Source organism: Herpailurus yagouaroundi, unplaced genomic scaffold (genome assembly GCF_014898765.1).
Source record: "Herpailurus yagouaroundi ecotype Mexico unplaced genomic scaffold, PumYag 190, whole genome shotgun sequence".
In the NCBI taxonomy this organism is placed as follows: Eukaryota; Metazoa; Chordata; class Mammalia; order Carnivora; family Felidae; genus Herpailurus; species Herpailurus yagouaroundi.
The window spans coordinates 38,085,530-38,110,783 of NW_024412421.1; the positions used below are offsets into that span (position 1 = coordinate 38,085,530).

Genomic DNA, 25,254 nt, shown 5'->3' on the forward strand with positions numbered 1-25,254 from the left:
AAAGAGAGAGAGGGAGACACAGAATCGGAAACAGGCTCCAGGCTCCGAGCCATCAGCCCAGAGCCCGACGCGGGGCTCGAACTCACGGACCGCGAGATCGTGACCTGGCTGAAGTCGGATGCTTAACCGACTGCGCCACCCAGGCGCCCCAAGTGTTTGACCTTTTTGATGGCCATGGGGCTCCAACCCTCACACTGCCTTTATTAGCCTGTGAGCCAGCATTTTACAGGGATTCTGGAAGTCCTAAAATTTTGAGCTTCTAGCCTTGAAATCTGGGCCAACTTCATATCTGTTTCTTAGCAAGCAAAACCAACACGAGGTTTAGGTTCTGGGATCAGTTTGGTCTTTGTTAATTTAATAGTTCTTAGTGGTAAACCCAGGGGGAAATGCTCTGTTTGCAGACCTTTCTGTAGGAGGTGTGGGTGTTCAGCTTTCCCAGCGCTCCAGCACCGAGTCCGTTCTGACCAGGAGCTGTCACACCGGCAGAGGCTTTGTCTCTTCAAGTACTGTCCGTGTGTTTTCTAAATGTAGAATTGAATGCTTTTTATAAAAGAAAAAACTGAGGCAATTCAGAATTGTCTCCTCTGACACCCCCGAAGGTAACCAGTCAGGACAGCTTGCTGCCCCTCTCCGGGGCCCCTCTGCACACACTCCTCGTTCCCCGGAATCACAGGGCTCTGCTGGCGTCTCACGCCGCATGGTTCTTCATGGTTGGATTCCAGGCACCATTTTCACGCCCGGTGCACGAGGGGAATGCCCTCGCCCCGGGGGGCAGGTGCCGGCTTGTGTGCTGGCTGCACTCGTCCTGCGTCTGTGTGGTCTTTTCTAGTGCAGTTGCACAGGAATGGGTATTCCCCTGTGGTGTTAGCACCAAGTCTCTCCGCTGCCTTCCAAATACCGGTGTGCCTTAGCCCCCTGAGTGTTTCTGCCTCCTCTGACCTGTCGTAGAGTTAGGGGTTTTAGATTCTGTCATAATACACACGTGGAGGACTTTTCTTGTTATTTGCTGATGGTTTTTGGTTTTATCTCTGGTGTTAGGTTATTCAGGACACAGGGGTTTCTGACTTTATGTCTTCTTGTGGAATATTGATGAAAAACATTTTCACTTAAAAATGTTCCTCTTGGGGAGCACCTGGGTGGCTCAGTTGCTGAAGCGTCCGCCTCTTGATTTCAGCTCCGGTCATGACTTCACGGTTCATGAGTTTGAGCCCAGCGTCAGGCTCTGCACTGATAGTGCAGAGCCTGCTTGGGATTCTCTCTCCCTCTCTCCCTCTCCCTCTCTCTCTCTCCCTCTCTCCGCCCCCCCCCCACTTGTGCTTTCTCAAAATAAAGAAACTTAAAAAACAAATAAATAAATAAATACATACATACATAAAATGTTCCTCTTGGTCTGAACATCGTGCCTCTCCCCAGCCTAGCTCCGCTTGTTTGCATGTGCTTGGCCTGTCTTTGCCGTTTTCTTCACACTTGTGCCTGGTCTTGTTCCTGTGCAAATGATACTTAATGTAGTTACATTTATTGTTTTTATAGTATTATTATACTTCTTAGGGTATTGATTTGTTTAAAAATTTTAAGTCCCACCGAAGGCTTCCCTGAGAAGCCACGGTTCCCTCGTACCCCTTGTGTGCAGACGCACTCAGTGTGTTTCTGATTGTCCCTCTCCGGTGGCCGTCTCAGAACGTGCAGATGGCCTGTGCACAGCTCCTTCTCGGAAGGCCTCCTGTGACAGACGCATACGGCGTCCTCGCCCTCCTGCTGCTCTTGTCTCCCCCCGCGGCCCCCCACCTACCTCCCTGCCTCCTCTCTGCTCTGTGTGGACAGCTCACTGCAGGGCCGGGCTGTCCCTGGGCTTCCATAGACCAGGCAGTTCTGCATGTCCGGTTAATTCTCCTATTTACACCCTACCAAGCTCCCGGGCAGAACTGGGCTCCGTGCTGGAGTGTCTGGAAACTTGAACACCCGCACCTCCTACAGAAAGTCCTGCCAACGGGCCTTCGTGCACAGAGCGTTTCTTACTGCATCTACCGCATGATGCCAACCGCTGAGAAGTGTTAAGTGGACAAAGATCAGACTTATCCCAGGTTCTAAACCTCATGTTGGTTTTGATGCCGGTTGAGAAGCAAAAATAAACCTGGCGAAAGTTTCAGGGCCAGACACTCAACATTTTAGAGGTAGTCATTTGAGTGTTCTTCAGACTATGACTGTGCTTTTTTTTTTTTTTTTTAATTTTTTTTTTTAATGTTTATTTATTTTTGAGACAGAGAGAGAGCATGAACAGGGGAGGGGCAGAGAGAGAGGGAGACACAGAATCTGAAACAGGCTCCAGGCCCTGAGCTGTCAGCACAGAGCCCGACGCGAGGCTCGAACTCACGGACCGTGAGATCATGACCTGAGCTGAAGTCGGACGCTTAACCGACCGAGCCACCCAGGTGCCCCTGTGACTGTGCTTTTGAGGCACCATGTTTTTTTCTCCTGCATTTTGTCTTCTTGGTGGGATAAGAAACCTGCTTTTTTATCCTGTTTCTAATGCAGGCCAGATTCTTACTCATCTTTATTTTCTTAACAAAATGGTTCATATTATCGAGAAAATACACAGAATCACATACACATGTCCACATGCCCGTTACTCAGCTCAAGAAAGAAAGCGTCAGTGACGGAGCAGAAACGCCGCCCTGCAACCACCGCTTTGCGGGGGGCGGTCTGGTACCGCCGGAGACATCCCCGCCCAGCGAGGCAGGAGCACCGGGCTGAGGGATGAGGGCAGTCTGTGGGCCACATCTCGGGGAGCTCAACCTCCCTCCCCTGCCGCCCACTGGTGCTGTGTGGCTCGTTCTCACCCAGGAGTGTGTTGGTGTCGGTGTCCTGATGCACCCCCCCCCACACACACCGGTTCCTTCCGTGGTTCCCCTTGTTCCCTTCTCAAATCCTGTTCTGGCGTCGCTGGCGTCTTGAGAGGCGAGGAGAGGACCCGCCTCAAGACAGAGCTCTGCCCTCTGCCCTCTGCCCTCCGTGCTCAGCCAGCGGAGCATCTGTCCAGCCCGGCCCCCAGGGAATTGCGTCCACAGGCTTGCTCTCCTCCTCCTCTCTGTTTTTGGTCTTCAACTTCTGTTTCCTTTTTACCTCTCTTTCCTGCCATTTTGCTAGACCCAAAAACTTCCGGTTCTTTCTGTCTCTGGTGGTTTGGTTATTTAGATTGCGGCGTTTAGTTTGGCTGGGCACTGCTGACGTTCTGTGAGTGCTGTTGCATTGTGTCCTGTCCGTGCCCTTCCCTTCCCCTCCCCGCGGTTTTGCTTCCGAGGTCCCTCAGAGGTCAGGCAGCGAAGATGAAGCCGTGACCGTGTCCGTTCTCCCCAGGCCGAGGCAGCGGCAGCGTGTGTACCCCAAGTGTACGTGGTTGACGACCCCCAAGAGCACCTGGCCACGGTACACCAAACCAGGTGAGGGCCGGCACCGGGCCGCGAGGACCTGCGCCCGTTGGGCCAGGCCACTGCCCTGTTTGTGCAGAGCCAGCGTGCGGGCGTGTGAGCGTGCGCCCCGGCCTCGTGCTGGAGGACGGAGGGCCCCCCACCCCCCAACACACGCCAGCTGCGTGTTTTCTCAAATACGGTTCAATGCAGCTTCTGTCTACCTTTTTCTTTTTTCCTGTGAATACTGTACCACTGGAGGCAATCAAGTTCGTCTTTCAAGCGTGGTATTTTATGTTCTGTTGCCATGTAATAAGTACGCGTATCTGAAGAGAAACAGCCACAGTGCAGAAAGTCTTGCTGTGTGCTTGTGGTTGACATCACGACACCAAAAGGAGGAGCATCCTAGAGCCCTTGGGCCGGTCGGGCGGGACAGAGGGGAGGGGCCGGGGTGCCCACTGTGATGGGAGTGTGTGACAGCCACGCCCTGCTTCTGTGTCTCTGGGGTTCTGCGTGATTCCTGTGTGCTGGCAGCGAGGACACCCCCCACTTAGCTAGCAGAAGCCCCCGAGCCACTTTGAACAGACAAAGCTCCTGGCTCTGTGGCGGGGCCGTCAGAAGGGACTGGGGCGAGGGTAGCCTGGAACCACTCACCTGTTCTGTGGAGGTAAGTGGTTCCTCAGAAGAAACTGGGCCTCTACCCAACACGTGGTACAAAGAGAAAGGCCATCCACTCGTGGGGTGTAGATCGCCGTTGCTTCAGAGGCCTGGCTGCAGCCCTGCACGGTCTCCCATGCCCACCTGGATCTGGGCTCCAACCGCTGTTTAGGCCCAGCCACATGCCATGAGGGTGGCGCCGTGTGTGTCCTCACGTTTGTTGTCCTGGGACATTGATGATCGATCCACACCCCCGGGGGCGGGGCGGGGCGGGGCGGGGGGGACATCTTACTAGGAAAGGCGTAGATGGGACGTGGTACCGGTGTGGACCGAGCCGTGGGCGGTCAGCCCCAGGCATCCCGGGAGAGCAGACGCTGTGACAGGGACTCAGGCTGGGTGCACGCAGAAATTCCTGTCCAGGAACACCACGGGGCCTGACGCCGCACTCTCCCCAGGTCTGTCGATGCGGCTGCTGGAGTCCAAGAGAGGCCTCTCCTTCTTTGCGTTTGAGCACAGTGAGGAGTACCAGCAGACACAGCACAAGTTCCTGGCCGCTGTGGAGTCCATGGAGCCCAACAACATCGTGGTGCGTGTGTCCCCACGAGAGGGTCCGCGCCCAGCCCACACCCTCCCCACAGTTACCCAGGGTGCCCCGGGCCTGGGGCCCAGCCTGTGGTCACTCCTCCCGGAAGCACCTTGCCCTCCTGGCTCCTCTCACCTCCAGGATACGCCCGGGTCATGGGGGCTGAGGGCCACGGCAGGATGCTTCCGAGGACTCGCCTCATCTTCCAAGGGCTGCTTGTGTGGGGGGGTGGCAGAGGGTAAAGATGGGAGTCCCGGGGCACAGAGGTCCCGGTTCCCACCACAGGCCTGGTTATGAGCTTGGTTTGACGTGAGGGTGTCGTGGATGCCACCGCTGGTAAAATTTTCACAAGGGTTACATGCCTGAGAGAAAGGCCTGCCTGGGGCTGGGGCCTCGCCGGCTGCTGTCCATGGGCACCACCTGCTGCCCCATCAGTGTCCCCCTCCTCGCAGGTTCTGCTCCAGACCAGCCCGTACCACGTTGACTCGCTCCTGCAGCTCAGCGACGCTTGCCGCTTTCAGGAGGATCAGGAGATGGCCCGAGACCTCGTAGGTAAGGGGGCACGTGGGCACCCCACCCTGCTGTTCCTCCGCACCCGCACACGCCTTCGCTGGCGGAGCACAGGCGTTGTATAAAGTGATGGCGGGGACACAGGGTTTGCCAGGGTGTCTTTTAAACAGCGGCTTTCTTGAGGTACGGTTCATAGACCATACGATGCTGCCATTGATGGCGTATGACTCGCTGGTGGTTAGGTTCTGGCAGAGTCGTACAGCTTTGTCACCACCGATTCTAGGTCATTTACGTGACCTCTAAGAGAACGCTTGCCCGTCACCTGACGCCTCCCCACCCCCAGCCCCTGGCCACCCGGTGCGCTTCCTGTTTCTGTGCATTTGCCTGTTCCGGACATTGCCTGTGAGTGGAATCCTGTGACTCACGTCTTCAGAGCTCCCCTCTCGTACAGCCAAGTGATGCTCCATAGTGTGGATAGACCCATGTTTTGTGTGCCTGCCGGCATGTGGGGGACACTCGGCGCGTTTCCACTTCCTGGATCGCGTGAACAAGCTGCTGCGGTCGTGTGCCTGTGGGTGTTGTGAGCACGTGTGCTTGTATGCAACCCTGGGGCCGACAAGTGGTCTGTGGGTGAAGCAAACGCACAGAGTGGCTTCGGTGATCCCCAGGGTCACATCTGTGGCGCGCCGCCTTTTCCCAAACCCTCGCCGTGTGACCTCCTCCCTCTGAGAGCTTTCTCTGTGAGCCGGGGCCGGGGGCCGGGGTGGGGGGGGGGTTGGTGAGGTTGCACTTGCCACACGGTGGCCCCGACCCCCTCCCCTGGTGTTTGTGTGGCCTGCAGAGAGAGCGCTCTACAGCATGGAGTGTGCCTTTCATCCCTTGTTCAGTCTCACCAGCGGGACCTGCCGGCTGGATTACCGCAGACCCGAGAACAGGTGGGTTTCACGGTGGCAGGTGTGTCGAAGCTGTCCTGCGACGGGAGATGGCAGAGGACTGTCCCCGAGGCGTCCCACCTGCCAGCTCACACCGGGGCACCTCACTGTGTACAACCTGAATGCAGGATGGCTGGGCTCACGGGCGCACCGATTGGGCCAGCCTGGGGTTACTTCTGTCCTTGTTACAAGTGAGTCTGATAAGCGACTCCACTATGTTGGGGGCTGTAATTGTGTTTTCCTTGTATGTGTGGACAGTAGGATCTGTGCCGCATGAGTTTAGAATGCTCTGGAATGCTTTGCGGGCAGCCATACCTTCCAGCTCCTAAGCCAGTTAGCTGCTTGCACTTGGCTTGATCCTGTTCCTGGTGTTAAGCGGTCACGATTGGGTGCCAGTCTTCTCGCCAAGCCCCACTCTGGCACCAGCCCTCACTAATGGAGCCCGAACAGCCACAGTGGCTTCCCTGTTGACCTCCCCCCCTGGCTTCTTGCCCTCATGGGGCTGTGGGGGGTGGGGGGGTCCTCTGTTGTCCGGTGCCCTCGCCCCCACGGCCTCCAGCGTCTGTGGTCATCTCCAGCACTGGACGCCCTCCGCACCTTGGCAGTCAGCCTGGGCACGCTGACCCCGACTGCACAGATTGTCTGGTTTTGTTTGTGTTAGTCTTGTCTCTCCAGTTAAGTTCTTAGTTCCCAGAAACAGGTTATAAAATACTAACATCCACAGGCAGGGTGTTGGTTATTGATGCAAGTAACAGCCTACCAGGATGCTTCAAGTCCCAGAACTGGATGCATCCAGCAGCAGTGCCCCTAGCAACTGTTGAGGTTTGAGGGCAAATTAAGGTGGTAATTAGAGTAGGAGATGTTGACCTCTCCTCTGAAGCGAACAGCAGGAAACAAAAAACACGATGGTTGCAACTCCCAGATAAGCTGGTTTTTCTCCACACGGACAGACACGTAACCACAAACACCAAGCAGAGCGTCACCTTCTCTGCAGACACAGGAACACTTGCGAACGCTCGCGGTGATTAGGCCGCGCGGGAAATGGCCAGCGCGGCCAAGGAGCAGAGGGCAGCGGCGGTGCTGGACGAGGCTTCCGGGCAGTGCCGCTCTGGCTCAGGAGGAACTGTCTTGGATCTAGGAGCTTCTACCTGGCCCTCTACAAGCAGATGAGCTTCCTGGAGAAGCGCGGCTGTCCCCGCACGGCGCTGGAGTTCTGCAAGCTCATCCTGAGGTGGGTGCCTGCCTCTGGCGCCCGTGTGCTCGCGGCCTGGGCCCGTGGATGTCCACGCCGGCCCACTCTGCCCCTTGTCTCCCTTCGCCCCCCCCCCCCCCCCCCCCCACTCCCTGGGCCGCCTCCGGAAGCCTGGAGCCGGACGAGGACCCTCTGTGCATGCTGCTGCTCATCGACCACCTGGCCTTGCGAGCGCGCAACTACGACTACCTGATCCGCCTCTTCCAGGAGTGGGAGGTAGGCGTGCGTGTGCGCCGTGACGCGGGGCCAGATCCCCCCCACCCCGCCTTTCTCCGTCCAGGGTCTGTGCGCCCCAGGGCGGTTCCGCGAAGCAGTGGGGAGGCTCTGGCCACACCCCGCGTGCTCCTCCCTTTTTGTCTCCACTGCTGCCCGTTTCCCCTGCAGACGGGCTCTGCCTCCAGCCTGACATCGAGGCTGAGACTGGACACGAGACCTTCATAGTGATTTCGTGCGGAAGTGATGCTATTTTAGGAATTTGGGTTAAATAGAACATTAGTAAACGTTAACTTCACCTGTTTTCTTTTTAATTTGGCTTCTAGAGAACGAGTGTTCCTGTTGGGCATTGCTGTCCTGGGGATGTGTGAACCTGACCACCTTTAGGGGGCGGGGGGGGGGCCGGCAGGGAACCGACAGCTTACCTTGTTGATCTCCGAGCTGGAATCTTTGGTCACCACGCGTTCGTGCGCGATTGAAAAATGACTATGTAGATCATTTGAATTGTGTCGCTTGGCTACTTGGCCGAGGAGTCCCGCCTCTGGGGATCTAGTTTACAGAAGTTCCTGGAGCACCCCCATCCCCCCACAACAGGGCTGAGGTCCCATTTTGGCGGCGGAAACGGCACGCCACGTGTTGTCTGTTCCCTACCCATGTGGAGAAAGGCAAGGAAAGTGCTCGGCCGCGAGAGCAGACGTGATCGGGTCCTGGCAGCAGGAGGGACACTCCTCGTTGCCGCCCGACTCGCTCAGTTTCCCGCTGTGACAGAGCACAGGCTGGCTGCTTTCAGAGCCGAGCCCGTCACGAGGGCGGGCATCTGGCTGTGACCCCACCTGACTCCGCTTCCCCCCAGGCCCCTCCTCTCATCCATCCCAGGCAGTTTTCTACCCTCCCAGGGCCATTTGCTTGTCTTCTGCCCCGAGGAAGCCCCCAGACGTAACACAAAATTCTCGTTCATGCCAAGTGACGAGATGCCAGTACGACACTTGTGTTCCTCACGGGCGCATCCAGTGACTTTGGAGCAGCTGTGGGTCTTGAGTCTTTTGTCTTTGGCACAGTAGAGCTCCAGGTTTTGTGTTTCCGCCCCTTTCAGGCTCATCGAAACCTGTCTCAGCTCCCGAATTTTGCCTTCTCTGTGCCGTTGGCCTATTTTCTGCTGAGTCAGCAAGCAGACCTCCCTGAGCAGGAGCTCAGCTCTGCGAGGGAACAGGCCTCTCTCCTGATCCGACAGGCGCTCACCATGTTCCCTGGAGGTGGGTGCGGCGGGCCCCAGCGCCACTCCACTGACAGAAGGGCGTGTCTTCGGGGCTTTTGGACAAGGCGTAGGTAGTTACAGTTCAAAAGCAGAAAATGAGTCAGAAGCGACTTTGGCGTTCAGGTGTCTTGGGGCTTCAGGGTAAGCTTCTGATACTGACTGAGAAAAACTTACTTTCTGAAGGTGTGGTATTTTCTTTTTTTTAAGTTTCTTTTTAAGAGAGAAAAAGAGACAGCACGAGCGGGGGAGGGGCAGAGAGAGAGGGAGACACAGAATCCAAAGCAGGCTCCAGGCTCTGAGCTGTCGACACAGAGCCCGACGCGGGGCTCAAACCCACAGACCGTGAGATCATGACCTGAGCCGAAGGTGGACGCTTGACCGACTGAACCACCCAGGCGCCACCGTGTGGTATTTTCTAGAGACATAAGTGACCTGCTGGATCTTAGCACAACGTGCAGGAGGGGCCCCGGCTTTATGTTCTTGTCTTCAAATCCCATCTTTCACTGGGTTGAATAACTCGGAGACAGGGTTGTCCTGGGATTGCTCGGAGAACCTCCAGGCATCCTAGAGTAGTGGGCTGGCGTCTGTGTGGAGACAGAGCTGTGTGGTCTGTCAGGGTCCCGCTGGAGTGCAGTCCTCCTACCACGTGCGTTTTCACAGAGGGCCGAGTCCCGGGGACGGGCCGTGGGGACTTATGCACGCTGTCCCCCCGGCCCCCAGCTGGAGGAGCAGCCCAGGCTCTTGAGGTGACCCCTTAACCTCAGTGAGCCTGCTGCGTCCCAGGCCGGGAGAGGAGGTGACCAGGGTCCCCGCTCCTGGGGCTCACATCCTTGGGCGGGGAGAGTGGCAGGTAGTACCAGGTGCTGGGGAAAACACAGAGAACACAAGCATGGTGAAGGTCTGAGGAGGCAGCCAGGGCAGGGCCGAGACCCATGTTACTCGGGGCGCCCACTGGACAGTGTTCTCAAGCTCTGCCTGTGTGTCCAGGCCCCGCCCCACTCCATCCGTGCTCACACGGGGCTGCCTGGCCAGGCCATAGGACAACCGACCCTTCCCCGTCAAGGTGCGAGGCGAGGCCCTTTGTGGGCACCGGCTGTTTGTGTGGGATCGGGGCATGAGCCGCCTGTAAAGTCACTCGGAAGACAGGGTTCTCCAGGTGACCTCCTGTGGGGAGGCCACTGCTGCTCAGGGAGAGAGACAGGCTCCGCCCCAGGCCTGGACCCTGCAGGCCGGCCTCCCCACCAGCCTGCGGAGGGAGACTGTGATGTCAGTGGTTAGAACGCCTTGTGCGTGTGCCTGGGGGGCACGGGTGCAACCCCTCAGATGCAGACCGGGCCACGGGGAGGCAGCGGGACGCACGACCCCCTCCAAGGTGGCAGAGGCTGGTGTGGGTAGACTGGCCTCACCCTGGTGTCACCGTGCCCATGGGGGCCCTGCTTTCTCTGCAGCCCTCCTCCCTTTGCTCGAGTACTGCAGCGTGCGGCCAGATGCCGCTGTGGCCACTCACAGCTTTTTCGGACCGGACGCTGAGATAAGGTAAAGGCCGACGGGCCCTGGGAGGACAGTGCCCACCTGTGTGGGAGTCGTGGGGACGCTCCTGGGGGCAGACCCTGGGAGTCTGGCTGTCACTGCTCTCTCCCCGCTACTGGGAGGGGCCTGGCAGGTGCTCTCTGCTCGAGACCCCGGCGGCTGGACTGTTCTCCCACTTGGGTGGCCGGGTCCCGGGTCCAGGCGGGGCATCGCCTCAGGGGTCAGGCACAGAGCTGGCCGGTGCGTGAGCAGCCTGCGGCCTAGCGCACAAGCCTTCCTGGTGAGGAGTGAGCAGGGCACGGGGCCCACCGTGCCCGCAGCTGCTGGGTGGGGTTAGTATCATTACACTCGTTAGCGTGGCTCATGCGTCTGCATGGCACGTACTACGTTTTCCAAAATTCTCACTAGAAAACGACAGAAAAACGTGCAGTCAGGGAGCCAGCCACCCTCAGACCCTGTTTGTGAACCACAGCGGTTCTTGCGGCGTCTCTGTGCGTGCATGTTCTTTTTCTATTTTATGTTGCTGTTAAGAAACTCCTACTTTTTTATTTATTTTTTTTTTAAATATATTTAAAAGTAAATATCTTGAGAGAGCGAGAGACACACAGAATCTGAAGCAGGCTCCAGGTTCTGAGCTGTCAGCACACCGAGTGTGACGTGGGGCTCGAGCCCGCAAACTGTGAGATCACGACCTGAGCCGAAGTCGGACATTCAACCGACTGAGCCGCTCAGGCTCCCCAAAGAACTCGTGCTTCCTAAAACACACGTACCCTGGATAAAAGTAACCGCTGTGTGTGCCCCCGCCCCGCTCCGGGGGATTGCCTGCCCCGGTCGGCAGCCCCTCCGGGCGGTCTCCTGTCACCCCCGGCTGCTGGACGGGGCCGGACGCTGCCCATAGGCGCCGGCGGGTGCACCAGGCCTCGCCCTGGTGGATTCTGCTCACGGGCTCCGCTCTCCCGCAGCCAGCCCCCTGCCCTGAGCCAGCTGGTGAGCCTGTACCTCGGAAGGTCGCACTTCCTCTGGAAGGAGCCGGCCACCATGAGCTGGCTGGAGGAGAACGTCCGCGAGGTTCTGCGGGCGGTGGACTCCGGGGACCCTGCGGTGGAAGCATGTGAGAGCAGGTGGGCTCGGGGCCAGGGGTGACAGGGCGGCAGGTGGCCTCAGGATCCTCGTAGGACGAGGCCCACCTGCTCGGGCGCTGCCATCACAAACGGGGCAGCGGGGCCGGGGCGGGCTCCATTCCACGTGCTGCCGCTTTACTCCCGGCCCTAGGCGGAAGGTGCTGTACCAGCGTGCGCCCAGGAACATCCACCGCCACGTGGTCCTGTCTGAGGTCAAGGAAGCCGTTGCCGCCCTCCCCCCGGTAAGGCAGAGGGGCTGGGGGTGGGAGCTTTGTCACATGCCGGGCCCTTCCCCTCACAGCCAGGGATTTGAGAGGTGGAGCTGTGACCTCACAGGGCTCAGAGCAGCGACCCGGCCATTCGGGGCCCTGGAGCCTGCGTCCCGTAGCGCTAAAGTGGGGCTCCTGACACAAGTGACCATATGATTCTGTCCCTTCCCTACAGCACACACACTTTTGCCCACGGGTGTCCTCCGTAGCCCTCTGAGCGGGCAGAGTGAGTGTCCCCGTGGAAGAAAGGCTCTCCCTGCCCGTTCACCCGGTGGCTTAGGACGGTACGCATAGCCTCGCGGCCGGGGACCGTTTCTGTCTGACCGATGGACTCTTAGCAGAGAGGCCGGTCCGGGCTGGAATTGGCTGAAAGCCTGCAGAGGGGAAGGCAGGGGCTCACGGCAGGTCTTGCTTCCCTTTGAAGGATGTGACCACGCAGTCTGTGATGGGCTTTGACCCTCTGCCTCCTTTGGACACCATCTACTCCTACGTCAGGCCAGAGAGGTACCTCTCCGCCTCCTGCTTTGCTCCTTTGCTCGTACAGCTCTGAGGTCAGTGCTTCAGGGCTCACTGCCTCCCGCAGACACAGGCCTGCAGAGGACGGTGCGGTTTGGGGTCACGGGTCAGCTTTGCCAGGCGTGTGCTTTCACTCCTTTGTCGACAGCAAGAGCATTTTTGGGTCAGCTTCTAGAGCAGGTGTTGGAGGTAACAGTGGGAAGCAAGAGTAAGGCATTCCCTGTGTCCTCATGGAGTGTTCACAGGGCAGCGGGGAAACACGTTCGTTACGGAATCGAGGCTTAAATGTGGAGTCAGAACTGCAGTGAGAAACTTCTGGTGCACATGACTCTCCGAGAAGGCCGTGGTCATTGCTGTGTGAAGGAATAATAGACCTTCGACAAGTAAAGGGGGAGGGAATATCGCTGGTACGTGAGAAGAGTCAGCGCGTGCAAAGGCCCTGTGCAAGGAGCATGGCACAGGGCACGTTCCAAGAAGTACAGAAGACCCACACAGCCAAGCCAGGAGGGCCGCAGTGAGAGCACAGCGGAGCCCGAGTCTGCAGTGGATTTGTGGACAGTGGTTAGCCTTGAATCGTGGACTAGCTTCTTTTTTCTCTCCTCTAGTCTTTAAAGCTGAGTGATTGACTTACCAAGAGCCTTTAGCACAGTCTTGAAGATCTGGAAGTCACAGACAGATTTGCCCGTTTCGGGAAAGCGTGTGGTTTCCAGATCTCAGTAGAGCACATTATGTAGGATGAAGGATCTTTTTTTTTTTTTTTTTAATGTTTAATTTTGAGAGAGGGAGAGAGAGAGAGAGAGAGAGAGAGAGAGAGAGAGAGCAAGCAGGGGAGGGGCAGAGAGAGAGGGAGACACAGAGTCCAAAGCAGGCTCCAGGCTCTGAGCCATCAGCAAAGAGCCCGACGTGGGGCTCGAACTCACGGACTGTGAGATCATGACCTGAGCCGAAGTCAGACGCTGAACCGACTGAGCCACCCAGGTGCCCCGAAGGACTTTTTCTTAACTGAATTGTGCTATAACAGTTAGACTACGTGCTTCTAGGGAAGTAGTTCCCAGTTGAATTTATAAGTAGAGTAAGATGACAGTCAGGAATTTGCGACACTGGAAGGTTCAGAAAGAAAGCGGACTGGCTGGACATTGTCGCCCCGACCTGAGGAGTGGCCGAAGGGCTCTGCCCAGCAGAGGCTGCCGGTCTTTAAAAGTCCAGCTGGAGCTGCTTACAGCGTGGCGTCTTCTCAGGGGGGCACTCTCCAGCACACCCTGGAATCTTCCCTTGATGTGACCCCTTTGCACCCCTGCACAGCTCTCCTCAAGAGTGACCCTCCTCCCTGCTCGGCTCAACCAGCCGGGTCCCGAAGGGCCCACCGCCTCTGGACGCCATTCCCCGGGAGGCCTAAGCAGCCCTCACCGGTACCTCTGGGCGCCCGCTGCCCACCCAGAGCTGAGCAGGAGTCTTGGTGGTCCAACCCCGTGTCCCAGCTGGGGCTCGGGCTGCCTTCCTGTCCCTCCCCTCCCTCGAGGGCACTTTCTGACCTTCCTTCCTCCTCTTCCAGGCTGAGTCCTGTCAGCCACGGAAACACAATTGCCCTCTTCTTCCGGTCGTTGTTGCCCAACTACACCATGGAGGTACGTGGGCACGTGTCGGCCGGGTGGGTTCAGGCGGGGCCACTGGTTGTGCACGGGTAGAGAGCCTTGCTGGAGCCCGCGGCCGGCCTGCTCGGGAGGCTGGGACGTGCCCGCCTGACGATAACCACCACCTCGGCCCCTCCACGGGACGCGGCTCCCTGACCCCGTGCTGGGGCCTGGTCTTGTTAGACACGCGCGTTTGGGTCTGGGGGCTTCCTCTTCTCGACAGGGTCCTGGGCAGGCCGGGTTGGGAGCACTGGGCCTCAGGGCCCAGGACAACCCCTGCTCAGACGAGTCTCCTTGCCGCAGGGGGAGAGGCTGGAGGCTGGAGGGGCTGGGGGTCTGAACCACAACCAAGGCTTGAACAGGCTGATGCTGGCCGTGCGAGACATGATGGCCAACTTTCACTTCCACGACGTGGAGGCGGCTCGTGAGGACAACCCCGAGGGGGACGGGGAGTGGGACTAAGCCCGCGTAGATGCCGCACCCCAACGCTGTACAATTATGTTCCCGATTGCTGTTCTGGTCGGAATTGGCCGGTTCCCTGGAGTAGAAATGCTGATGTGTTGTCCGCCTTCCTCCTTTGTGTCTCCTATAAATGTGAGTGGGTTACGCTGTGTGTGGCCTGGGCTCTTCTTTTCCGGGGCTGGGGTCAGTGCCCAGCGTGAGGCAGGTGGGTCCCGGATCCGCACAGCCCCCGAGGTTTCCCAGGAGAGAACATGACCCACGGTCACACACAGCCACGCCCAGGCTCCGTGTGAGCTCTCTCCGTGGCCGCCTGCCCCTCCACGATTTGGGGCACAGAGCAGAGACGAGGTCCCACAGGCTTCAGTGCAGCGTCCCTGCTGAGAATGCCCCGGTGTTTGACCCGACCCCACCCCTCCCCCAGGAACGTGGAACAGGCTGGCTGGGAGCCGTAGGGGCTGACACCGGAGTCCTTGGGCTGGGCTCCACAGGTGCGGAATCTGCTCACGCTGGCAGAGTGGTTTTATTAGGACACTTCAGGGCAGCCCCGAGCTGGAGGGAGGCGGAGACGCAGGCTTTGGAAAGGCTGTCCTGGCCGCTCTGGAGAACGTCATGGCGGAGACTAGGGGGCATTTGATTAGGGAGTGAGCACGGCATGGAGGAGGGCTCATCACCGGGGCGAGTCCTGGCCCTGGCCCGCCTGACAGCTTGCTACCAAATAGGGCTGCCTCTGACTCAGGAGCCTGACTGGCTGTGGAAGGGCCAAGGGCACTGAGCTGGGTGCTCTTGGCTGCTGGGTGCCCTCCCAGCCCTGATCCCCACCCTTGTAGGCAGCAGACGAGGCGGGTGGGCGGGGTGCTGCTGGCGTGCTCTGGGTGGGCCAGGATCGGTGTCTTCTGAGCCCTGGTCCGGAGGCCTGCCTCCTAGGAAGTCCCTCTTCCTAGGAAGTGTTCTTTCTGGCCTCACTGTGCAGTCACCTGTCGGGGACATCCGTGAGGTTATCCTGTCAGGAGTTCCCAGCATCTGTGGGTGAACAGAAGCCTCTGCTTTGAACACCCCTGGCCAGGGCATGTGTCCCACAGATGTGTTGGTGTCTTCATTCCTTGTCCCCATAACTGGATTCGGTAGGTGGGATTGAGTGTGAGATCATCCCAGACTGTCCTGGACGCACAGGTCTCCTGCTAGGGTGTCCTGCGGTAAGCTTCAGCCTATAGGACAAGAGTCTACTGGGTTCCTCCACGAAGGGGTTTGTTCTCTGAAAATGACAGGCAAGCAAGGAGAACTTGGCACCCTGCCTCTTCCAGCCTTAAATACATCCAGATGGGGAGGTGATGTCCAGAGCTGCAGCAGCCATTTTGCAACCAGGAGTCGGTGACCTCCAAAATGAAGAGCCAGTGTCCTAGGGGTAGTGAAGCAGAGAGAGGCTGGCCCCAGCCCGTGATGAAACTGCTCACCTCTGGGCCTGCTGTCCTGAGAGACTAACAGCTCATCAGTGCTCAGCCAGGCTGGTTGGGTTTAGGTTATTACTTGCAGTTCTTTGTTTCTATTGGAGACAAGAAGACAGCCAGGTCTCACGTCTGAACATCCGCTCTAAGACTCGACCTGCCACCCCGTGTCCAGGTGAGCGTGAATCGGCTCCTCCCGGGGCTGATATGTTGTGCCCTCTCCCACCAAGCCAGACCCTACCTCAGGGTCTCTGGCGCGGACACTGCAGGGTGGGCGCAGAAGCCATTCCCCTCCCTGAGTTCAAAGAACCCACTGTGACCCAGCCCTGAGCCAGGCCTTCCCGAGATCCTCCCCCCCACCCCCACCCACCCCCCCGCCATGTCCAGAGTCAGGGGGACCGGGCCGCACGCCCCACATGTCTGCTCATGCGGCCGTGTCCCCCGGCTGGCCCTCGGGGGGTAACCTCTGTGAAGGAAGCGGGGCCTGGGCCCGGTGGTCAGTGACCCCTACCTCCTGCTGTGGCCACGGCTAGGCACAGGTATCCCACCGGACTTTGCATCCCAGCCCCCACACGGAGCTCCTCGACCCGTCGAATGCTCGCGTGTTGTCGGCCTGCGTGCACCTGGCACTGCGCTTGGTGCTGGGGACACGATGACCGAGGGGTTCCTGCTCTTAACAGCCTCCTCACGTGTGGGTCGGGCACGTTGTCTCATGTTGCCACGTGCTCTGAGGGGACAGTTGTGTCCACCACCTGTCCCCTGGCCGTCCCTCAGTTTCCCTTAGGGGCACTGGAGGTCGGAGTTGCTATAAGAGGCCTTGGGGATTATCTGTGATTTCCTTTAGACCCTTCCCCTCACAACCATAACTGATCACAACGCTGATGTCTCCCTCCCGTGAAGTCCTCAACAGGCACGTCAGAACCAGATGGGGAGTCTCGAGGCCTCACCGGGAAGAAGACTGGTTGTCCGCCAGAGGCTGTCCAGTTCTCAGGCCCTTTGAAGTCTCAGGCCGGGGGAGGGGGGGGTGGGGGGTTGGGGGGGGGGAGGGCGCGTCTGTCTCAAAGGCCTCATTTGTGGAGCCGGAAATACTAACAGCCCTGAAGTGTGACGGCACAGAGGCGGGGGACGAGGCTGCTCCCACGACAGACTCTTGGTCGGTGCCCCCACATGTGGAGGGTGGTCAAGAAGCTGGTCCCTGGTGATGGACAGCCACAGCGTGAGTCCTGGGACCACCCCCACTGGCCGTGGCGCCACCCTTTGGTCCTGGGAGCCTTTGCTCCCTTTGGAGTTCTCCATCAGGCGGAGAGAGTGGGAGGTGGAGTCCACAGAAGGCATAAAGCTGGGCCGGGCCGGGGTGGGGCGGGGGGGGGGGGGTGGGGGGTTCCCTCGGGTGCCCCGTTCCTCGGGGGGGTGTGCTTTTTTTCTCTGGGGGGGGGGGGGGCGCGGTGCTCGTGCCAGAAACAGACACGTGCGTTGCTAGGCGTTGCCCCGCGGGAGCCCTTCCCTGTGTCCACCAGAAGATGGGGCAGGAACGCCTGGCGGGTCTGGGGAGACGTCCAGGGTGCTCTGTACGCCAAGGACCGCTGCTCGCACCCGCACGGGTGTCTGAGCGCGAAGCAGAGGAAAGCAGGAGAGCACACGCAGAACTCACTGATGGTCATGGGGTGGCTCCCAGGGCGGGGGGGACGCCCCAAGGGTTCTGGTGCAGCTCGTGCTTGATGGCTTGACGTGGGTGCTGCCTTCCTGGCTGTGTGGAGGTTGGGGCACCCGCTCACCTGCACGTTTTATGATTTGTGTGCTTCTTGCGTATGAGGTACTTCGATAAAGAGCACAAACCAAAGGGGGTAAAGGAGCTTTGTGAGTTGTGTGATGAGTGATACAAGCGCGTACTGACGTGTGGTCACGCGTGTGGGCCCTGCCATCAGAGGCCACCTGGCTCCGACGGGAATGTCACAGATGCGCTCGGAACACCGAGACCTCCCTCCCGGTCCCCTCCTGGCCCCCCCCCCACCACAGAACGAGCCACTCCCCTTTCTCGCTCCGGATTTTCTCTGCCTGTCAACCAACAGTTGGATTCCCCCGCCCACCCTCGCCCTTTAGAGGAGAGATGGCAGTCTTCGGTGAGAAAGCGCCGGGAGCACTCTGGGGCGAGGTGCCCGCAGGCTGCGCGGTGGCTCGGGCAGCGCACCACGTGGTCGCAGACCGAGGTCTGCCCTTGAAGTGGTTTCTTCCGCAGAGGAAATGGGGGCTTGCCCCTCCCCCAGTGGAGGATGAGGCAGAGCAAAAGGCTGTTGTGACCAGGATGCCCTGCAGCAGGTCTCAGTGAAGGGGGTGGGGTTCTTGGGGGCAGGGGCTACCCTTCGCATTTAACATGGGGGTGTTGCAGGCCGGGGGTGGTCAACAGCCAATGGCTGTTCCCAAGGCAGAGTGGTATCAGGTGGGTGTCCGGGATCAGAGATGGCTCCAGGAAGGAGGTGGTGTTTACAGCGGGCCTGGAGGAGGGTTAGAAGGCTTGGGGTAGATTTAGAGGAGAACCCCCCCCCCCCCCACCCGTCCCCGCGCCACACGCAAACAGATGCCGGGAGCAGAGCCAGGCTGGGAGTGATGGTGGAGCACAGGTGACGGGAGATCCCCAGCCGAGCCCTGAAGGGGCCCTTGAAGGTCCAGGGCCCTTGGAGTGAGGACGGCCCTGGATGCCATTTGTGTTGCCTGGTAGCAGGCCTGGGTACCATGGGTGCTCTCTGACGGTGCGTCCAGGGTGCACGCCCATCATGTGGCTGCCCTCAGTATATGTGCTGCCGAAGCGAGCACGTGGCTGCCCTCAGGAGGAGGGGCTCCGGGGACTTGGAAGAACCGGAGAAAGGCTTCATTCTTTCTGGGACCTCAGCCCACCCCGGGCCTGGGGAAGTAGGAGGCCTGGCCGGCCACGAGGCAGCAAGAGGCATAGAAAAACGTATGTCCGGACCCGAGCCACCGCACCTCCACGGAAGAGGTGGGGAGGTGGGCCGAGGGTCCAGAGAGACTAGAGGGTTGGTACAAGGGAGCTTGGGGTCCTCCTGGCTGAGAAGTGACCGCTCTGGTGGGAGGCTGGGGTCTTTCCAGCTGCATTGTGCCTGAGCTGACATTTGTCCGGACGGGGAGAGGGTGACTGCGAGGGCGGCCCCGGGGGGACCGATGAAGCCTGTTGGAAGCACCACTGCTGAGCAGGACGCCGCAGAGTGAGGCCCCGTTCCTGTTCCCTGGCGGGACTATGTCCGTGCAGGGCCCCCAGAGGAGGCTGCTGGGCTCCGTCAACTCCACCTCCCCAGCCGCCCTGCGCCTCGGGCTGGCCGCCAACCAGACGGGGCCCCGGTGCCTGGAGGTGTCCGTTCCCGACGGACTCTTTCTCAGCCTGGGGCTGGTGAGCGTGGTGGAGAACGTGCTGGTGGTGGCCGCCGTTGCCAAGAACCGCAACCTGCACTCGCCCATGTATTACTTCATCTGTTGCCTGGCCGTGTCCGACCTGCTGGTGAGCGTGAGCAGTGTGCTGGAGGCAGGCACCCTGGCCGGCCGGGCCGCCGTGGTGCAGCAGCTGGACGACATCATTGACGTGCTGGTCTGTGGCGCCATGGTGTCGAGCCTCTGCTTCCTGGGCGCCATCGCCGTGGACCGCTACATTTCCATCTTCTACGCGCTGCGGTACCACAGCATCGTCACGCTGCCCCGGGCGTGGCGGGCTATCTCAGCTATCTGGGTGGCTAGCGTCCTCTCCAGCACGCTCTTCATCGCCTACTACGATCACACGGCCGTCCTGCTCTGTCTCGTCAGCTTCTTTGTAGCCATGCTGGTGCTCATGGCCGTGCTGTACGTCCACATGCTCGCCCGGGCGTGCCAGCACGCCCGGGGCATCGCCCGGCTCCATAAGCGGCAGCGCCCCGTCCACCAGGGCTTGGGCCTCAAGGGCGCGGCCACGCTCACCATCCTGCTGGGCATTTTCTTTCTCTGCTGGGGCCCCTTCTTCCTGCACCTCTCGCTCATGGTCCTCTGCCCTCGACACCCCATCTGTGGCTGCGTCTTCAAGAACTTCAACCTCTTCCTCACCCTCATCATCTGCAACTCCATCGTCGACCCCCTCATCTACGCCTTCCGCAGCCAGGAGCTCCGGAAGACGCTCCAAGAGGTGCTGCTGTGCTCATGGTGAGGCTGCGGGCTCGGGGCCAGGGTGCCGGGCAGAGGGAGGTGGGGATGTCCTCTGGCCTGATTCCTGTGCGACAGGGTCAGGCACTTGCCAAAGGGGACGGATGAGCCGATCTCTGGCGGTGCGGAGGCATGGACCCTCTGGGGCCCGAGAAGGGAGGGAGAGAGCACAGACCTCCAGGAGTTGCTGTGGAGACTGGAGGCCGGGGAGATGGCGGGGCCGCAGGCACTAGAGGTGGGTCCCGGGCCCCCGGACGGGGACCCTGCCCACCCCTGGAGCGCTCCACCTCCGGCCGAGCACCAGGCGAGGACACCCACCTTTGCCTCCAAGTCTATGGATCTGTGCCCCTTGGCCTGTCGGGATGCGAAGTCTCCGTGTGGGCCGAATGACAAGCACTGCTCCCCGGGAGGGCCTCTGGAAAAGGGACTTTGTGACCAGCAGGACCTGGCTTCGCAGGCCTGCTTCAGGAAGAAGTGAGCTGCCGTTTCAGGCGGAGGGACCGTGTCTGCATGGGCTCCGGCGGAGGGCGGGGCTGATCTAAGGCTCAGCGGTGACCAGAGAGCATGGGGGCTGGGGGCGGCCATCTGTGTGCACCCCACGTATCTGGCAGACGGCGCCGGCCAGTGCCTGCTCAGGCCAAGGCGGGGGTTGTCGGCCCGAAGCAGTGAGCCAGCGTCAGCCCAGGGTCTCAGGGCTGGGAGGTGGCCTGGTAATAAATGCTGTGCTCGCTGCATCACCTCCACCATCCGTCTTGCCTCTTTCTGGAAATTGCTTGAAGCCAGGGGGAGGAGGAAGGGGGAGGGGCAGGGGTGGGGTTGAGGGTGATGAACAGGGTGAAGTGAGTCCCAGAAACCAGCCAGAAACCGTGGCTGGCCTGCCCAGGTGAAGAAGCCACAGCCCCGAGTGACTCAGTCAGCTAAGCATCCCACTCCTGATTTCGGCACAGGTCATGATCTCACCCTTCTTGAGACGGAGCCCTGCACGGGGCTCCGTGCTGACAGCACGGCGCCTGCTTGGGATTCTTCCTCCCTCTCTCTCTCCACCCCTCCCCTGCTCATTCTCTCTCTCTCTCTCTCTCTCTCTCTCTCTCTCTCTCTGTCAAAATAAATAAATATGTTTTTAAAAAAAAAGGCATAAACATAAGAGACTCTTAAATATGGAGAACAAACAGTTACGGGAGGGGGTGTGGGAGGGGGGATGGGCTAAATGGGTGAGGGGCACTAAGGAATCTACTCCTGAAATCACTGTTGCACTAGATGCTAACTAACTTGGATATAAATTAAAAAAATAAATAAATAAATAAAAAGAAAGAAGAAAAAAGCCATAGCCCCAAAGGACCCAGAGTGCCTGAAGCCCAGCCCAGGGGGAGAGTGTGGCGGGAGGGGGGGGCACTCACACCTGCTCTGAGCCCGTGTCCGGTTTTCTCTTCATGGCGCAAACCCCCAGCTCAGAGCAACCAGAGTAGAGAGACAGCAGGAGCAGCAGCCGCACCACCCCAGACACCTCCATGGTGACACGACTCGACACTGTCCAGGCTGCAGCCAAAGCTGGACCCCCGTGACGCATCTGTGACCTCAGCCCTCTCTCAGCCCAGTCATGGCACCCCTCCTCCGTGTCTGCTCTGAACAACATGGAGGGGCCCACAGTGTAGAGTGGGCTGGGGGCCGGGGTCTGCTTCCCCCCCAGCACTGCCCTTCTGGAAGGGGGGGTTAGGACTCAGCCAGCTCTGGGAAGTGTTTGAGGCAAGGCCTCCCCGAATGGAGTAAGTCTGTCCAAGGCCTGTCCAAGTCCACACCCCAAGGGGGTGGACATCTGGGGTGAACCATGCTGCCTGGTGCCAGAAAGCCTTGGGTCCCCCCTCTGTTGCGATCCTGGGTTTCCCACTGAAGAGCCCACCCGGTTTGCTCCACACATACTGAGCGCACAGACGACCCCCTCCTCACACAGGTTCGGCGGAGGCCAAAGTGACGGGACCAGCCAGTTTGAAGGCAGGTCTAGTGACGCTGAGGGCTCCTGCAGCCCCCGGCCAGCCGCCCCGCAGCGCCGCCCCAGCCAGTCCCCACCCATGCTGGCAGCTTCAGCCCAGACTGCTGGCCTCAAGGCCAGGAGCTGGTTCCCGGCAGGGCCAGCCTCTGCTGGGAGACAGGATGGTGAGTCAGCTTTGAACCTGGCACCAGAGCCCTCTGGGGATGGAGGGAGAGCTGGCCTGGCCTGATGCCATCACTCAGGGAGGCAGGGCATGTGGGTAACGGGTCCTGGCCAGCAGGATGCTGCAACGCTTCTTCCTTCGCTCAGACGGGGAGGTGCAGCCAGCTCCGGGGAAGAGCCAAAGGCTCACCAACGACCCCCTGAACAGGGTGTGTGGGGGGGGGGGGGGGGTCGGGGAGGCCGGGAGGGGCCCCAGGCAGCCAGAAGCCAACCACAGAAAGCCACATCGTGGACATGTTGTGGGGGAGGGGTGTCTCTGGAGAACAAAAGACCCATTTCTGGACTAGCCAAACTGGAGAGCTTCAGGAGGGAAAGAGGGGCTTGTGCACAGCCACACCCAGGGAACACACAGGCGCACCGCCGACTGCTTGTGGAACCTCCGGGCACTGTGACTGAGGCCCTGGAAGATTTTCTTACTGAAACATCAGAAGGACCTTATTGTAAGGTGGTTGCAGTACGATGTCTGACCCCAGGGGAACATCGAGCCAGTGGCATATGTACGTGCAGCACAACGTCCGCACGGCTCGTCTGCTTCTTTCTCTCCCTTCTTTTCTGACCAGGGGACCCCCCTCCCAGTTTTTCCCCCAAGAGCCCCACCCCCTCTGCCTTAGGCACACACCATCTCACCACATAGACCCCCCCCACCACCACCACCACGTTGTGCTGGCCTCAGTTGGACCAAGGGTCTAGGGGTACAAGTGAAATCAGGAGGTGAACCAGACAGAACCCACTGCCCACCACCTCTCACCCTGTCAGTCCCTGGACTGGCTTGTGTCCTTATGACCATTCCTGACACCGGTATTCACTGAGCAGCGGACACATGGCAGGCGCTGTGACATGGGCAAGGTCCGTCCGGAATCGCGTGGCAGGCCCCTGGGGGGGGGGAGGAGGAGGCAGGATCGCAACCCCCACTGCAGAAGCTGCCACCCTCTCCCACCGCCCTTCTGACTCGGCGTTTCTGAGCCCTGCCCCCTGCTCTCTTCTGGAGGGTTCGGTGACTGCTGCAGCCTTTCCCCGCGTCCCCCACCCCTAAGGGATCCGGCAAAGCTCAGAGTACCTTGTTTGTCACAAGACAGGGAGCTGAGAGGCGTCCATCTCGTCTTTTGGGGTGGGAACGTGGGGGTGGTCCCTGAACGGGTGTGGGGGAGAAAGGCTGTCCTTGCAAAGCCTCAGGGTGGGGCTGCCGCTGCGCGGGGACCGGGGAGGGCGGCCTAGGCGGCGTCCGAGAGCCGAGAGGGGCCTCTATTGTCCTCCCCGGAGCCCGCCAGCCCCTCCTTTCAGTGTGCGGCCCACCCCACCCCCCCGCGCCCCGCGGGCCCCCAGACCCCGGCGGCGGCGGGAGGAGGCGCCGCAGCGCGCGGCCGAGTGGGGATGCGCGGTGCTGATGGTGCAGGCCGGTGCCGCATTCTGCGGCGGCGCCCTCCGATTGGCCGCGCCCGGTGACGCCAGGCCGGGCGCGGCGGGCGGGGCCCGGCCTATAAGAGCGGGCGGCGGGGACGCCCGAGCCTCCGCAGCCAGCCCCGGCCTGTACGCGCGTGTCCCGCAGCCGCCCGCCGCCCGCACCGAGCATGAGGGAGATCGTGCACATCCAGGCCGGCCAGTGCGGCAACCAGATCGGGGCCAAGGTGAGGAGGCGCGCCGCCGCACCCCCGCCCCGCTCCGGGCCCCGAGACCCGCGCGCCCCCCGCACCCCCACCCCGCGCCGGGCCCCGGAGGGAGGGAAGCAGGGAGGCGCCCGGGCCCCGCGAGCCGCGCCCCGCGTCGCACTCGCCCCTGCGAAGCCGAGAGAGAACAAAGGGACGAGCCGGGCCCCGCGGCGGGCGGGCGACCGGGGCATCGGGATCCCCGCCCTGCCGCCTGCACGCCGTGTGTCCTCTGTCCCTGCCCGGGCACCTCTGGCCTGCCGGAGCACGGCTCGAGTCAGCGGCTGCGGCTGCGGGGACTGTCTGGGCGTGGCCCTCTTCTCCGGGGTCCCTACGCAGCCTTGAGCCTGATGGATGGGTGGGCAGGTTTGGGTGGGGCGTCACCCTTCAGAGCCGTAACGATTCTGTCGGCCGTGCTCCCACTCCGCCCGCCCCCCCCCCACCCAACCCCCCAGCAACAGGATGTCCTCCCAGCGGCCAGGCCACCCCCGTGTCCCTAACCTCCCTCTTACAGCCCTGGGCTTCCTGACCCCGCCCTGTTCCTTTGTTGGGGGGAAGGGTTGGGCACAAAGTCGGGGTGACCTTGGTCCGGGCCGGGACTCTCCTTCGGCTCAGCCCAGCCTGGTCAGAGCACCCGGTGGAGCTGGGTGGGCAGTACCCACCCCGGGACCGCGGAGTCTGGGGGTAGGACGCGGGAACAAAGCCGGGCTCCGGGGATGGACAGCTGCATCACCGCCCGGCGCCTCCCCTCCACTGTTGTTAGCCCACCTCACAGATGTTGGGACTGAGGGGAAGAAGAGGTCCTATATTCCCCGCTGGAACCCAGGAGACAGGTGTCACACCCTGGAGATTGTCCCTTGCCCAAGGTCACACAGCAAGTGCGAGACAGAGCCACGCTCTGCAGACGGCCAGCCTAGGGCTCAGGCTGGGTGGGTGGGGCCTGCTGCCCACTGGGGCACCCCTCAGAACAAAACGGGGCAGCAGGAGTGGCTTTGTCAGGACCAAGGCCAGGGACGCGGGGTGGGAACGGTGGAGGGCGGGTTTCCCGAAGGAGGCTGTGGGAGGAGACAGGGCTCGGAGGGGAAGGGGCCTAGGAAAAGGTTCCTCTGGAGGCTGTTGCCATGGAAACCAGGCAAGAACAAAAAGCTAATTACAACAGGGCTGGGGCAGCCTCGTGGCTGACATGTAAATTGCAACTTCTCTAGGGTGGAGGCGACTTGGATGGGGTGGAGGGGTGGAACCAGGGAGACTCCCTAATCACCCAAGGAGACAGCTGTGTCTGCCCCAGGAAGGGGACTGGGGGAGGGGGAGGCCCGGGGGATGATGGCCTCAAATCAAATCAGGGCTCCTGGGGCAGTCACTGACAGCTGCCCTGGCCAGGTGGGAGGGGCAGAGAGCTCGCTAATGTGGTCACAGGGGCCAGGCCTGCCCTGAACATCTGCTTCTTGG

The 25,254-nt window shown here is 60.6% G+C and overlaps 2 protein-coding genes across 3 annotated transcripts in view; both read left to right on the forward strand.

The window, feature by feature from the left end:
- TCF25 (TCF25 ribosome quality control complex subunit) overlaps positions 1-16,639 on the forward strand; it is a 26,410-nt gene extending 9,771 nt beyond the window's left edge. The window contains exons 6-18 of one of the 2 annotated variants that reach the window (XM_040443389.1): positions 3,355-3,437; positions 4,517-4,647; positions 5,097-5,196; positions 5,996-6,089; positions 7,225-7,317; positions 7,449-7,554; positions 8,645-8,804; positions 10,255-10,342; positions 11,299-11,457; positions 11,609-11,699; positions 12,151-12,230; positions 13,795-13,867; positions 14,177-14,480. In XM_040443389.1, the coding sequence (XP_040299323.1) occupies positions 3,355-3,437; positions 4,517-4,647; positions 5,097-5,196; positions 5,996-6,089; positions 7,225-7,317; positions 7,449-7,554; positions 8,645-8,804; positions 10,255-10,342; positions 11,299-11,457; positions 11,609-11,699; positions 12,151-12,230; positions 13,795-13,867; positions 14,177-14,335 (1,417 nt within the window). In that variant the 3' untranslated portion in view covers positions 14,336-14,480. Of the gene's footprint in view, positions 1-3,354; positions 3,438-4,516; positions 4,648-5,096; positions 5,197-5,995; positions 6,090-7,224; positions 7,318-7,448; positions 7,555-8,644; positions 8,805-10,254; positions 10,343-11,298; positions 11,458-11,608; positions 11,700-12,150; positions 12,231-13,794; positions 13,868-14,176; positions 14,481-15,600 lie in introns of those variants that run through there. The other variant, XM_040443390.1, reaches the window with a different exon arrangement.
- Positions 16,640-19,027: 2,388 nt separating this feature from the next.
- MC1R (Melanocyte-stimulating hormone receptor) overlaps positions 19,028-25,254 on the forward strand; it is a 14,302-nt gene continuing 8,075 nt past the window's right edge. The window contains exons 1-4 of the mRNA XM_040443430.1: positions 19,028-19,956; positions 20,032-20,427; positions 23,486-23,601; positions 23,645-23,787. Coding sequence (XP_040299364.1) covers positions 19,028-19,956; positions 20,032-20,427; positions 23,486-23,601; positions 23,645-23,787 — 1,584 coding nt within the window. The remainder of the gene's footprint in view (positions 19,957-20,031; positions 20,428-23,485; positions 23,602-23,644; positions 23,788-25,254) is intronic.